The 16,350-nt window shown below is 38.3% G+C and overlaps 1 protein-coding gene across 1 annotated transcript; it reads right to left on the bottom strand.

Moving 5' to 3' along the window:
• Positions 1–1,645: 1,645 nt before the first annotated feature.
• LOC141782175 (motor neuron and pancreas homeobox protein 1-like) lies at positions 1,646–7,798 on the bottom strand. The gene is made up of 4 exons (XM_074658231.1): positions 6,403–7,798; positions 4,354–4,514; positions 2,929–3,604; positions 1,646–2,675 (listed from the first exon to the last, which is right to left on the bottom strand). Exons 1-3 carry the CDS (start codon positions 6,836–6,838, stop codon positions 3,257–3,259), a joined length of 945 nt encoding a protein of 314 aa, XP_074514332.1. The 5' UTR covers positions 6,839–7,798; the 3' UTR covers positions 1,646–2,675; positions 2,929–3,256.
• Between the last annotated feature and the right edge of the window lie 8,552 nt (positions 7,799–16,350).

Here is a 16,350-nt window from a genome sequence, read left to right as displayed (position 1 = left end):
TTTTTTTTTAAATTTCGACATACTATACCATGACTTTTTTTTCAAAAAGATTTTCGACATACTATACTATGACTTTTTTTTCATGAAATTTTTCGACATACTATACTATGTATTTTATTAATTAATTTTTCAACATACTATACTATAACTTTTTTCATGAATTTTTTCGACATTCTATACTACGACCTTTTTTATGAATTTTCTAACACGCTATACTATGACTTTTTTCATGAATTTTTTAACACGCTATACTATGACTTTTTTCATGAATTTTTTAACATGCTATACTATGACTTTTTTTCATAACATTTTTCGACATACTATAATGTAACTTTTTTTTTGACATACTATACTATGACTTTTTTTCATTATTTTTTTCGTTATACTATACTCTGACTTTCATGACTGATGTCTGAATGTCCATGTCTATTACAGACCATATCCTATAATTTCATGAATTTTCAAAAAGTTCATAACAAAGCTAAAGAGGCCAGTGAATTTAAAATATATTGTACACTTTCAATATTCAACAATATTAAACAACGCAGGCGGGAATGAGAAAAAAATATCCTACCTCAGAGCTTTATCACAAAGAAGAGGTCTCAGTTGATCTGTATGACGTTCCTCTTTTTCCCAGATGTCATCCATTGAGGCCGCATATCTACAAATGTGTGACAAATAAAAGCACCTGTCTTAACATGCAACACAACCGACACTTAACTTAAAAAACATACAATAACACATACCATAATGCACTTTCATAGAATTTATAGTTATACGGTTATTATTAACATTGGAGAGTGGAGAATTGTGGGGCTGCACCCTGAGAGTCGAGGAGTCAAATAGTCGTCTCAGTCGTCTTGGAATTTTTTTTTGTCGAGCCGTCATTTTCTTTTTTTTAAAGGCTAGATCTCTGAGGAACTTTGTACTTTTGTAAATAATTTTGTGCTCTTGTAAACAATTTAATCATAAACACATTGGTTGTATAGATATGATGGTGATGGTGATGACACCGCAAAAAAGTGAGCTCTTTCTCTCACTTCTCTTAGCTCCGGTTTCCCATTGAGGAGTCCTGAAGAGCTCTGAATAGAAGCCCTGTCAGACGCCAGAGACAAGGTTGTGAGGCAGATCCACACGTCCATGCTCCAGGCCACAGCCATTGTTTCAGGCATGGACATGCATGTGCACGGAGGAAGTGCTCCACTGGCAGGAAGACTCCAAGCGATACTCAGGGGTTCGTGAAGTGCTGTCAGACGCCAGAGACAAGGTTGCGAGTCTTTGGAATACTGTGTACTGAGGTACCGCTCGCCACAGGCAGATCCTCACGTCCATGCCTGGCGAAACTGCCAGGCATGGACGTGAGGACGGAGCTAGTGTTGCCCTCCCATGTAAGCTCCGGGCCACAGCCATTGTCTCAGAGTCTACCTGCCAGGAATGGACGTGCACGTGCACGGAGGAAGTGCTCCACTGGCAGGTAGACTCCAGGCGATATTCAGGGGTTCAGAGCATTTGTGTTTTTTGTTTTTCTCTCAAATCAAATAAGCTGACACACCGAATATATCTGAATAGTCTACTATGTGTCACAGCTTCATAACTGTCACCAGTGGTGGAATGTAACTAAGTACATTTACTCAATCAATTCTGAGATGTCAGCAGTTCTCACTTTATGCATCATGTAAGCAGCCAGATAACACACAGTATTTAGGCTACAATAGAGGCAGTATTGAGCACGGCACGGAAATGTAACCTGATGCAACAACTTTATCAATTCATTAAAAAAAAAGACAAGTTTGTACTTCAACTTGCAGTTAAACAGTAGGCCTACAGGACTCAATACACATGAATGCATCTTTATTTTTCAAACCATTCATCTCCACAAAAAACACTGATATTGCTTTAAAAGTGAAATATATTAAATTCTATAATGTTAAATTATATTGACAACATAACACGCTTAACATGAGAGCAGTTTACAAAATACAGGGAAAATACCATAACAGTAAATTTAAAATACCTACAGTACGTGCAGCCATTTCTGCGTGTGTGTCTTTAAGTAAATATAACATGCAGTTAATACAAAACAAAGAGCTGAATATTGTACAACAGAAATGATTGACCGTAAAGTCAAAAAAGTAGCCAGAGTAGCATTTTTTCCCGCTGCACCTAATATGCCCTAAAACTTTAACTGGGTGAATATGAATCCATTATTTGTTGTTAAAAATACAAAGATTCAAATATTGGTGGAATATCTGACCAGCATTTGTAACAGACCAGGATGCACTGATAACGATGTAACACTGACGCTCTTTACAACACGAGTCTCCAAGTTAACTTCTCGGTCTCTTCATTCACCATGAAAGTGCTATCATCACCCCAATTCACACAGTTTATGTACATTCAAAGATGCAGTATATTAGTTCATTGCAGATGACAGGACAGGAACATATAGGCTGTTTAAATCACAACTAAATCATGCACAAAAATGCCCATTATAAGAGAGAATCATTTGTTGATTCTGAAGTCATAACTCAAATGGATTACTGACCAAGGATGCATCAATACCGATAACGGACATCTGTGACGATGGGGCCGATCTATTCAATTAAATTCTATATTTATAAACCATATACATTATGTACTGGAATTTTAATTCCCGTTTAAGTTTTGACCAATTCCTTGCTGAAGATTTCTTTTACTAAGTTGCTAGCGTACAATTTATTATTCTAATAATAAATAGCAATTCAGTAAATTTATAACTATGTATTCATTTGTTACCTTTTGTTTTACAAAGTTAGGAAAGCGATGTTTAAGTCAAGCCTGGTGTTTCCTTACACATAACAGAATGATCCCAGTCACTTCCACACAGTGAGGCATACAGCTTATTAATTAAACACTGGTATCAGATCGGTACTCGGTATTGGCCGATACCCAAAGCCCAGGTATTGTTATTGGGACTGGAAAAAGTCAGATCGGTGCATCCCTACTACTGACCATTAACCATTAAATGTCCAAGTACATAAATCTGGTATTATTCTTCTTTGATGTCATCAGTTTTCTTATCCAGCCCAATGTGCAGATGTTGACATACCCTTTTGCTAATTTGGGAGCTCCAGGTACAGATATGGCTCTAAGAGTTGGGCTGTGAAAAGTGAATGATCCTCTTCATGCCACCATGTTTGTGCACCTGATTGTGCATTGTCTTCTCACAAGTGATAAACATTAAAGACGTACAATAAAAGCATGCTGAACTTTATAACTATGGGAAAACCCCACTTTTTGTTCTTGGGCCTCCCTCCTCCAGCTCCTCCTCTGAGTAAGAGCTGTAGTTCCCTGTTGTTGTTCCTCCTCCTCCTCCAGCATGTCTCCTGAAGCCTACAGAGCCTAAAGAGTCCACCCTCAGCGCTTCCATCTCCTCTTTTTCATCCTCTTCATCCCCTTCTATCTCCTCTTCGTCCTCTAGGCCCGAGCTGTGTGAATCACTCTGAGGCTTGGCACTGTGAATATCCGGTCCAGCTCTGTCTTTGTCGGTCAGAGTCTTCGCTTGTTCCTTGACTTTGCGACTTCTCTTCCACTTCATACGTCTGTTCTGGAACCAGATCTTAACCTGGTGAAAATAACAGGAATGATGACAGTTAAACTGTGTGAACATATTTAGTTGTGTGGGGTTCAAGGTGCAAAAAAAGTGTTCTTCTCTTAAAGGAACAGTGTGTAGGATTTCGGGGTATCTATTGGCAGAAATTGAATATAATATTCATAAGTATGTTTTCTTTAGTGCTAAATACCAAAAAAGCAAGCATTTGTCCACTCCGATGTTGATAAGAGTATTAAATACCTGACAAATCTCCCTTTAAGGTACATTTATAATAGATAAAAAATGTTGACAGCCCTAGTTTTTATGTTACCTGAAGGCCACCATAGTTCTCTGACATGATTGTGAAACTGCAGTAACGTGTGCCGCAGAGTGCACAACCGTGGTACCGCCAGACGCCATCTGACTTTCGCTTCTCCTAAAAGTAGGCAAGGCAAAGGTCCTAAAAGATACCACGGTGTTACCGCGGCTCATGTTAATTTGAAATGGCGGAGTGAGCGGAGGGGTGTTCAGATGGTTGCAATCTTCAACCACACCACTAGATGCCACAAAATCCTACACACTGCGCCTTTAAGGGATTTGTTGCTGGGGAGAGGGATAATGTTAAAAAGCAGGACAGGGTAATGGTACCCTGTCTTAAATAAGGATGGTGATAAGCTTAATAACTTGACAGAGACTATAGGAAGGATGTGAATATACTCACACATCAAAATCATGTACCATGTGATACAATAATTCAATACAATACTCTCTGACTCTCTCACCTGAGTCTCCGTCAGCATGAGTGAAGTGGACACCTCAAAGCGTTTAGGCCTGGACAGGTACTTGTTGAGCTTGAACTGGTTTTCTAATTCCAGTAGTTGCTGACTGGTGAAGGCCGTCCTGGGCCTCCGACACTTCCCCAACATCCCTGCCTGGATCGGTGCTGAGAGGGGAAAATGGAGAGGGGTTATTCTGTGCATTTGTCATTATTTACATTTTATCATTTTCATCTATTTCTGTTAGAGCTCAATATTATTATGGATAGTGGGCCTATAATTAAAAGAAGCCTACAGTAAAGACAAAAAGAAAGAAAACATTCATTCAACAGATATTTTTCTAATAAATCTTCAAACGAATCCTCACAAAATCTCCCAGTTTGATTTCCCTTTCACAGTTTGGATCCCAGGCCTACCTACCTACCTACCTACCTGCCTGTATATTTTATTGTTTTCTCTGTCCGTTAACATTTATTGCCGTGATGTGAGGTCGTGGTGAGAGGATATTGCTTTAGAGGGGTAATAAACCATCACCAGAGAGACCATTACCTTAATGAAAACACTGTAAATGTTATCAATTGATTAAGTAGTAGGTCTATTTCAGGTGTTACCTTTACCGTAAATGTTGCATGTGTTTTATGAGATATTGTTCTTAAGAGACAGCATCTCAATGTCAAAACCAATATCAACACACCGGTTGTTAGGAGGCTCTAAAAACATTAATAAATTGGCTGCTGACCTACACCCATTACAAAAAAAACTGAACAAAAAGGTGTCAAAATACATACAGCATCTGTGTACATTAAATAATATTTTAATTTAAGGGAAACAAATGTATGATCCATTTGATTTTAATTAGGTCTAAGATGGATTATATATTTTTTTTCCTGTATTTAAAAACATAATTAATAAGTGAATTAGCCTATATAAGGTATTTATTTTATAAATTATTTGAAATAATAACAAGAAACATTGGCTTCAACAAAAATCTAATTAAAAAAGATACTGTAAAGAAAATATTTACAATTATATAAATATAGTACTTTTTTGTATATTATTTTAATAATTAATTTTAATTACAATTATGCAATTTTAAACAAATTGTTTATTTAAAAAAAAAAAAGCAAGTGAATTAGCCTATAAAAGGTATTTATTTTATAAATTAGATGAAATAACAAGAAACATGACTTCAACAAAAATCTAAATAAAAAAGATGCTGTAAAGAAAATATTTTCAATTATATAAATATAGTACTTTTTTGTATATTATTATATAATAACTAATTTTAATTCTATACATTAAATACAATTATGCAATTTTAAACAAATAATTATCATCATCATTATTACTATAAATATTATTAATATTATTTCTTATTATTTTAAAGCTCAGCAAACTATTGCCTTTGGAGCATCCATGTCATTTATAGATAGATAATATAACATCACGCAGAAGTGAAGTTACAGAGTGCTAAAGTTCTTATATCCTGCATTTGAAAATAAATAAGTGAATTAGCCTATAAAAGGTATTTATTTTATAAATTAGATGAAATAATAATAAACATTGCTTCAACAAAAATCTAAAAGAAGATGCTGTTAAGACAATATCTACAAATATATAGATAGTACTTTTTTATATATATATATATATATATATATACATATATATATACATATATATATATATATATATATATATATATATATATATATATATATATAGTACTTTTTTGTAATAATTATTGTAATAATTTATTATTATTATAATAATTCATTTTAATTTTATATATTAAATATAATTATGCATTTGTATTTATATTTTAAACAAATTATTATCATGATCATTACTATTAATATTATTAATAATATTATTTTTGTATTCTTTTAAAGCTCAGCAAACTATTGCCTTTGGGGCGTGCATGTCATTTTAATGAGGATGTTTAAACTCTCACTCACACATTCAGAGGTATATTTAGATAAAAACATCATGCAGAAGTTCAGTTACAGGAAGTATAAGAATGAAGAAAGTTGAGGTTAGACAGGCAGATCCTCTCACCTCCGTACTCCCCCAGTCTGGGTATCATCATGCCGGCTCTGATCCAGGGCTCCAGCGGCAGCCCCGCTCCCATGACCCCTTTCAGCTGCTCCGGGTAGCCGGGCTGCAGCAGTTGCGCGAAGCCCGGGTACATGAAGGCGGGCTGCTGGCCTCCCAGGGCCGCCAGAGGGTACATGGAGCCCGGGGGCATCCCGAGGAGACCTCCCTGGTGCAGAGCAGCGAGTCCTGACTGCAGGGACAAGCTGAAGAGCTGGGACTTGGACAGGACTCCTGGAGAGAAGTGAGTCTGGTTTGGGTGCAGGGAGGAAGTCTCTGAGCCTCCGGGACTCCTGCTGTAATACAAGCCGTCACTGTCACTGTGCGTCCTCTGCGCCACGTCGTGAGCCAGAAGAGCATCAATGCGAAAGTTTTTAGACTTCTCCATGGTGGCAGTCATTCTGTCCCACGATGAACCTTGAAGGGAAATGTCTCAAATTTCAAAAAGATCTAAAAAGTGAACAGAAAATGCTATATTGTGTCTCCTCTTCCCTCAAGAAGTGTCTTCTTTCTGACCTCCTGCATGGGCCACTTCACTCCAACTCCAACTCCAACAGAGATCTGAGAAACGACTCTCACCCAGCAGAGCTATAAAGTCTGCTCTGCTGTGATTGGCCAGAGCTCTGCAGCACAGGAGGCAGCCAGGGTTTACTCTGTCTTTTAAAAGGTTAATTATAGGCATTGGTGCACCTCCTGTATGTTGAATTATATATATTATAATACAGCAGAGTTTCAAGATTCACTTTATTGTCATTTCACTGAGTATTTGCATACACAGAAGGAAATATGGTTTCTCCCAGCTCCCGTCAGTGCATTAAAAAGGATAGAATAAATAAGTATTAAAATTAACATACCTAAAAATAACAATAGAAGAATAAAATAAGTAAACGTTTCAGACACAATTTCATACAATTTGCAGTCATACAACCAATTTGCAGTCGTGTTTAGCAGTAGAGAAAATTGCATTTATGTCCATAGTAAAGTGCTGTTTTGCATTACTGTTCCAAAAATTGTCTTTGACAAGTTATAATTCTTCTTAAGCATTCAGTATTCATACACAAGAATAAGTGTGTGACTTTCTTTCTTTCTTTTAATCCATCTGTTATCTGTCTGGCAGTTTGACCTCCAGTATCATCCCCCGTCTCAGGTGTGACTTTCTCACACACGCGCATCGATACGAAGGTTTTTAGACTTCTCCATGGTGGTAGTCATTCTGTCCCACGATGAACTTTTTGAAGTGAAATGTCTCAAATTTATAAACGCACAATGAAATATGTAAAAGTTAACAGAAACTGCTATATTGTGTCTCCTCTCTCCTGAAGAAATATTTTCTTTCTGACCTCCTGGGCCACTTCACTCCAACTCCAACTCCAACAGAGAGCTGAGAAACGACTCTCACCCAGCAGCACTATAAAGTCTGCTTTGTTGTGATTGGCCAGAGCTCTGCAGCACAGGAGGCAGCCAGGGTTTACTCTGTCTTTTAAAGGGACTGTTTGTAACTTTCAGAAATGCTTGTTAACAGCGTCACCTTTGGCCGTTAAGTCAACGAAAGTCAGCGTCGGGATCGCACTTGTGCTCGCTCTACATAGACATGAACGAGCATCGCTCAAAACAGTGAGTTAACACACGTCAGCTAAAACCACAATATCACTCTATATTTCAGCTGCTTGGCAGTAATGTTAGCTGACCAGACGAAGGTCTCTCCATGAATCAATGCTGATCTAGTGTTGGCTTTTCGCTGGGCTGAAGCAGGAAGAGAAACGTTATCGCCTCCCGCCCGGAGGGAGACATCGGCACCCGGTCGGAGACGATGACGTTTCTCGCAGCGGAGCCCCGTCATTTCACAAGACACGGGAAACCTCTGTTGGTCTGGAGGAGCTGCAACATTTATTTCTGCACAAACGTCAACTGTACATTCACTAGATATTCTCAGAGCTAAACTAACTCTTCTGCAGTGTGTAGTGTGCGCGCATGAACGTGAGGTGGAGCGAGAACGCGCACGTTGTGTGAGTGAAGACAAGCAGGCAGAGTCTTGTCTGAACAGCGTAGCCACACGCGAGCACGCATGGGACAACGACCCGGTAGATTTATACCTGTAAAAAGTTATAAACAGTCCCTTTAAAGGGTTAATTATATGTTGAATTATATGTTGAATTATATATATTCAATACAGCTAAGTTATAATTCTTCTTAAGCATTCACAATCCTATTCATACACAAGAATAAGTGTGTGTCTTTCTTTCTTTCAGTCTATCGGTTATCTGTCTGGCAGTTTGACCTCCAATATCATCCCCCGTTTCAGGTGTGACTTTCTCACACACTGTCTTGCACACACACATTGTATTATATACACACACACACACACACACACACACACACTTGAGAGCTATATTGCATTAATTACTGTAATCTCACTTTACAGAGCTGACGAAATTCATCACTTTACAACTAAGTCTTCATTAAATTTTATTGGCTGCTAAGGTTGACGGAAACCCAACGGTTGTTATCGGCGGTTGCCGCTATGATTATGGGTCATCACCACACCACGGAGCAGATAAAGAGGCCGTAAACTGACGGAGAGCAAACTCATTTTCTCTGCCTGCAGACGGACACACAGTATGGACAGGTGACACAACATCCGATAGCGATTGTCTGGCGTTTGCTCCATCACTATACACATTATAATGAGCTTCAGACATGTGCATATAGTAGCCCATAACTTGATGAAACTGTACATTCAGTTTTGCAGAAGACATCTTCCTGTCAACCTAAGCTGAGCGATGCCTCAATAAGGCTTCAGGTGGACCTATACAGTTTGACTGGCAGCGTCCAAACTGCATCTATCTGCCCCAGTTTAACCAGTGGTGATTTCCTGCTGGTTTATACAGGACTGATAAGAGACAGTCAGAGGCCTGGGAAAACAAACCGCTCTCACGTCAAAGACAAACACACCAACACCTGCTCAACTACCCAACAACATATAAACTTAACGACGGCCTACGGATGTGTGTGCAGGCATGTGTGTGTACGTGAAATGTATCCCGAGTATTATTATTATATGACATCGAGATTGTTCAGAAATCAAAGTTCTCCAAGTCGCAGAATAGATATTAGATAGAATTGCTGTAACGGCATGATGTAGCATGATCAGCATTTGTAGACAAGTAGACTTTAAGAGTTTTATGAACTCCTAAGTGCTGATTTGACCAACGATAACGACACTTTGATGTTACATGTTTAAAGTCATCTCCCAGGAGACACACGTTAATAATTTACAAGTCCAGTCATCAATCATTACTAAGAACAATGGTGGAAGAAGTACTCAAATCCTTTACTAGAGTAAAAGTAGAAATACCATAATCTAAAAACACTCCATTATAATTAAAAGTCATGAATTCAAAATGTTACTACTAAGTAAAAGTACAGAAGTATTATAAGCAAAATGTACTTACTATAGTAAGACAAGTAAAAGTACTCAGTATGCAGAATGGCACCAGTGTCACCTGGGATCAACTCCAGCCCCCCTGCGACCCTGAATAGGATAAGCGGTTACAGATAATGGATGGATGGATGTTTTTATCACTAATAAATGAGAATAGTTTAATGTTGCAGTTCATTAACTTGGAGCCAATTTGAGATGCTTTGTATACCACTGGGTAGATTAGTAGCACTGCATCATTTCATACAAGCATTGCATGTTTTTATGAGAAAAGTAACTATGAGTGTCAGATAAATGTAGTGGAATAAAAAGTACAATATTTGCCTCTGAAGTGTAGTGGGGTAGAAGTAAAGTATGTCAAAATTGTACTGAAGTGCAGAACTGAGTAAATGTACTTAGTTATATTCCACCACTGACTAAGAATCACATAGACCACAGTAGAGTCAAAAAGAAAAGCTATATAGAAGACATGGCTGCAGAAAGGGGTCAGACTGGATACTTTGCAAAAACACATTTGTCATTTGTCAATCTGGTAATGTTATTATGCTGCTGTTGACATCTGTGAAATATATATTATACAATATATGAAAACAATGCATTGCTTACTAAACAAAAAACAATGAGAAAATCTGCTTTGATCTGTCATTACACGGTGAAAGTCACTTTTGATTTACAAAGTCCATAAAGAAGCTTATACCTATGAAGCATACCAGTTTTTAACTAGAAAGTGTTTCCCAAACTTTTCTGGGTACCCACTTTTAAAAAAATGACCAAACATTGTGACCCAATTCACAATAGTCTACAAATTTAATTTGTGCATAAATAAACGTTCCTGACCATTTTTACCTCCATTTCCGCATCACCTTACATTACCATGAATAGGTAAATCCGCCATGTCCAAGAGATACGTTTGATAAATCAAATAAATGTATTTAGGCGGAATTAACATTCTTTTGTTTCTTTCCTCTCATCAGTAAAACAAACACGATGTACGCTAGCCTTTCATATTATTTAAGGAAAAATGAATGCTTTATTCGTTAGCGATCAGGCCATGTGTTTCCATGCCCTTGATAGTCAGACAGGTCACAGGGATGTGTGAACAACCAGGTGAGGACTGAGGTTGTAAAAAGTCAGCTGTAAAATAATTAATACTCTGTGATCTGTTCTCCGTTAGATAAAGGAAGACGTATCTCACCGCTTAATAACGTTTGTACAGCATATCTTGATAACCCGGCACAAATATCACATCGTTTGAGATAAGGTTCCGCGGATATAAAAGAAACAGCATTTGGAGTTTCACACCACTGAGAGATATTATGTTTGGTAATAATATATTGGAATTGTGATTTATGGTTATTACATTGCCATGTTAACAACCCTTAACAAAAGAGTCGTTGTATTCACATAACCCATGCACATAGCTTTTATCTATTCACAAATAGATAGCAGTCATAACGTGATACTTTGTACAGTAATATACTCCAGTCTGAGGATGAAACGATCAGTAGGAAGAGGTCAACATATCTATATACGTATGTCTGATTAAAATGGAAACAATATTCATCAATGGCATTCCTTCATCTACAGCAGCGCTTATTAAACCAGACATCAGGAGTCAGGGCCTTTTTAACTAATATGTTTAAGTAAATCAACTATATTGTGGTTATTTGCGGTCTGAATGTTTTTGCCAGGTGCCTGGTGGTCCATATTATTCATGTTCATATTGAAATCAATACGATCCATTGATTTAATCTATTAAATTGATTTACAATCTAATACATTATAGAATATGTGATTTATAGATGGCTTAAACCAAGTCAAACGCTGTGACGGCAGTTACTGTCGCTCTGCTCATGAGCTAGTTACGTTAGCTTTAGCAGGAGTTTAGCAAGGTTTTTATTCTTCATCTTCTTCATCTACTCGTCAACCTTGAGACCTCAAAAATAGGGAGGATTTCAAAACCAAACTGGGGGTCTGGGGGTCATTTTTAGACTTTATTTCTTGCAATCAGGTGGCTTTTTATAAATGAAAATAAAAAGATAAGTGCACTGCAACAGCAATTTTTTGTTAAATAGGCCTACTTTTAATTTAATCTTTAATTTTACTTTCAATTCTCATGAAAGAAAACTGAATAATTCACCCCTCTGGCGTGAACTTGTGTAAATCTCTGGTATAAACTAGGCTAATATTCATCAGTTTTCATTCATTCATTCATTTTCTGTGGCAGACGGCTTGTAGATTACCAAACCAGATTGCAGTCAGACCTACTGCAGCCTGGGCACCAATATAAAGTCTAAATGCAGGACAAAAGTTCAGGTTATATTTCTTTCTTTCTTTTCTTTTCTTTTTTTTTTTTTACACCGAGCATTGACAAGTATTTGAATTTTGGTTTGAATGAAATTACAAAAAAAAAAAAATCCCACTAAATGTTAATTAAAATAATCTTTTACGATTTGAGCACTCAGGCTACTCTATTTTTTTGAAGATGCACACCTCTACAGTCAGGAAAGAACTCAAACACATATTTGCTTGCACACATAGACAGACAAGAGCAACAATGCAAAATAGACACAAGAGCAAGTCTGGGAGACACAGAGCAGCTACTCAGGCCAAAGCTCCTCTCTACCCCTCCGCTGTAAAAGAACCATTCATGTTGCTTCTATTCATACACAAATGGACGAGAGGTTAACCCAGTGGGCGACTCTGTCAGGCCTCCCCATAGTCAAGAGGCAGAAAGGTTACGCCTCTCTGGCATGATGGTGCACATGAAGGAAGCTAAATCAGAGCTGATTTGATTTCACTGATTTGATCACAAGAGCTTGTTTTTTATGAATCACATGAATTGCATATTTCACATTTTTGGAACATTGGCTATTACTGCTCATCAGCTCATATTTTGTTTATTCCTTAATGTACTTTGCTGCTGCCAGACATGTACAATCAACTCCTGTTAAAGAACATTTTTCCGAAGCAAATGCAAAATGTTTCAAAATGAGGTATTTAACCATGATAGTGACTTTAGTGACCCTCCTAGGCAGATGTAACAGATTAATAGGGCCAGTGGGTTAGTAAAGTCAAATATGACTACGTATCCCAGGAGACATAAAGGCCAGAAGAAAATCCCCAACAGATAGAGTATAATAAAGCCTGTTGTTCTCCTGCTGTCTGTGTCCTATTGTGCCGCCTGGTCTCATATCTGCTTTTGGCTGTTATTGTTCTATCTATTGTCGTGCCCCAGTTTGGCTCTGATTGGCCTAATGGACCGCGGGGGAATAGAACGTTTCCTGGTTGAGCAGCGGTGGGTGTTCAGGGTTGCAAGGTTCAACGTCGTTCAAAATGAGTTGATTAATGACGGCCGTCACAACTGAGACCAGATCATAATGAGGAGGACAAGAGGGAGGAGCGGAGGAGGAGAAGAGGGGAGGCAGGAGGAGGAGAGTTGAGATTGGATGATTATTACTTAGCATGGTAAACAGCGAGATGACAGTACAATGAGATGAGGCTTCAGGGGTAAGAAGTGGAGGGGGGAGAGGAGAGGAGGCACAGAGCTAATTAGTCCTAAACAGAGGTGAGTGAATGAGAGGAGGAGGCAGACACACGTAGAGCTGGTTAACACACAAAGAGCGGGGCAGTGACGGGGCGGCAGGGTGGTGGCTGCACAGAGTAGTTAAACATCTGTTGCTCTGTGGGACACCCAGACTGCTCTGCAGGGTCAGGCTCCCAAAATACTCATTACCCAAATATGTTCTTCCCTTAGCGCAAATACATGAAACTAGTTTGAACCCTTCTTCAAAATGGATCTTCTCTGTAAGAAGATTTGTGTGAAGATTTGTGTATATATAATACATACCAGGGATCTCCAACAAGTAGCTCGCTACCCGTTTCTGAGTGGCTCGCTAAAGGTTCAAAGAATTTATACATAAATTTGATAACAAAGTCACTTTGTGAACATTTTAAAATTTCTATCCAACCACATTCACAGACATATCGTCCCCTTCTGACACAAAATTATTATTTAGCAGATTAGCAAGCACACACCACATTTGACAATGACCGCAGAAAATAGTCAGGCCAATAAAAAGGCCAAAAAATATACTATTTTCATGACGAATTGGTAAGAAAGTTGCTTTTTCACAAACGTGAATGATGAATTATGTGTCTCATTTGCAGTGCGAGCCTGTCAGTATGTAAAAGATGTAACGTTTGATAACACATCACATCCTAACGAAACACACAAAGCCCTTCGCCTATGGCGGGATTGTAATAGAGGCGATGACTGCGGTGGCTGAAACGTTATTTTAAGAGAGAAATTATGTTTGTTATAGAGCGCTGCAGGGATGACGTATTTTTGTAGGCCAACCAGGAAGTTAGAATCGCAAGGGTTTCCTCAACAAAAAGCCAACGGGATTGTTTCATTGTGTTTTGGATTATTGCAGAAAATAGACTCACATTTTGTTCAGAAAAATAATCTTCACAAATGAAAACCACTTTTATGATTTTTGAAGTGTGAATGCAATCGTCAGAAGTAAAAAGCTAACTTTAGACTATAAACAAACTACACCACGGTCGCATGAACGTGAGTATACACAACGAGACTGTGAAGACGGGATGTGTCGGCGTGAAGACGTATTGTAGTTTCATTGAGCCACTTGTTAGCAACCGCCTTTTTTAAGACATAGAAGATTAAAACATTTTTAAAAAGATGTATTTTATATCGTAAAACAAAACATTAAAGTCTCTTAAGCTTTCAGGCATTTAACTAAAAACCTGTTCACAAGCCCATTGATTTCCAGATGAGGGAAACGAAAGTGCTAAAATGCAAACTCATTTCCAGGTTTTAAGACTAATTCCTGTAGCACTCTATTCATCAAACCGTGGCTGAGATATTTCAGTCTGGACCAAAGTGGATCGACCGACCAACATTGCCTACAAGAAAATAAAATCCAACAATGGGGAATCACATAGCATGGACACATAACAGGACACCGTTTTGTTCAGACATGACTATAAACCTCTGACAAAGGACAGACTGAATGATAACTCCTGTCCCCATCAGTTGCTTCCTTTCTATGACTATCACTCCTGCTTGTTTAATCTAGTCCTCATCATTCTCCCCATAACCCTCCATCCTGTCGGAGTGGAGACAGTTCAATTAGCCTTGTGGTCCACGGACACTCCCACCAATCCATGTTTGTGGGGTTTAATCAGATCGGTTTGTGTGCGCGTGTTTGTATGCATGTGTGTGCGTAAAGGTTAGGGTTAGGTGATGAAGGGGAAACTCATAATTCTTTATCACCGCCCCACCTGACACCGCCATCATCACCTCTCATTCTCCTGCTTTTTATTTCTCCTCTCGTTGCTCCAAAACCGGAAGAATTCAGATGAAAAATAACCTACATTGTTCAAGTGAGGACAATTAAATAAAAAAGGCTGGAGGGAATGAGTGTTACAGGTTTCTAGAAGTCATTGTGTTGTAGTCTGTGGTGATGTTGCTACAGCCTGTATGTAAGAGAGTACTGAAATGACCTGCATAGTGATTTATGGCTTTAAAGCAATTTGGATAAAAGAGGCAATAAGCAACATTGGTGACATTGGTGTCCTCTACAATGACATCTTTGTTCCTGGATTATATGTAAAGATATTTGGCTTACATAGTGCTTTTGTCGACTGAAAAATCAACCCAGTCTCACGTGAAGGAGTATAAATACTACAACATTAGACGTGCTTAAAGAACTCTAAACGCCTTGCACATTGTCGTGGCATTTATACGCCTTTTTGCGCAAACGGGCTGGAAAAATTGTCCATGCTGCTTCTGGTCATTTGAAGGGGTATAACATATAAAATAGCTGAAATCCAAGAACCCTATTCTGTATGTATTATAGCTAACGCCATCAGTTAACATCAATTCTGTCTCATAAAATGCGGAAAAACGGTTAAATTGCTTGGAGAGAAATAGTAAGAATGCCTCTTGAGCAACAAAACATGATGAGAAAACAGGAAAAACATTATTTTTTGGCCTCCATAACACAACAATTTCACTTAATGATAGAATGAAAAACAAAGTCAGTTCACTGCCAATTATTCGAACTGTTTGAGAACAGCTTGTACTGGATTAAAAAGCATAATTCAGTTTATAAAATACAGAAAACACACACAGAAATAGAACTGTGTGCAGCTTACATGTGTTTGATTGACTGAGCTCTTGTATACAGGAGGAGGTTGTGTCAGAGAGGCTATCCAGGGGTTAACGGGCGGATTAGCTTTGCTTTAATTGGTCGTTTTGACTGAGGCGGGACTGACAGGCTTAGAGGCGGAGCTGTCACTGATTGATGTATGTCGTCCCACACTGAAGATGAGATTTCATTTCCCTAATTGAGCCCCCCTTCGCCTTCACTTTACACCTTGTTGTTCTGCTCTACCTTCTGCCAGTATCCCCCCCACCCTCCGTTTCTACTCTGCCTTCGCTTCCTTTC

Source organism: Sebastes fasciatus, chromosome 14 (assembly GCF_043250625.1).
Source record: "Sebastes fasciatus isolate fSebFas1 chromosome 14, fSebFas1.pri, whole genome shotgun sequence".
NCBI lineage: Eukaryota > Metazoa > Chordata > Actinopteri > Perciformes > Sebastidae > Sebastes > Sebastes fasciatus.
This window is presented reverse-complemented; position numbering and strand designations above follow the sequence as displayed.

Coding starts and splice junctions, on each gene's coding strand:
- LOC141782175 (XM_074658231.1), bottom strand. CDS start 6,838: ATGACTGCCACCATGGAGAAGTCTAAAAACTTTCGCATTGATGCTCTT. Junction 4,515..6,402: donor CAGACTGGGGGAGTACGGAG/GTGAGAGGATCT, acceptor TTCCCCTCTCAG/CACCGATCCAGGCAGGGATG. Junction 3,605..4,353: donor TCATGCTGACGGAGACTCAG/GTGAGAGAGTCA, acceptor TATTTTCACCAG/GTTAAGATCTGGTTCCAGAA.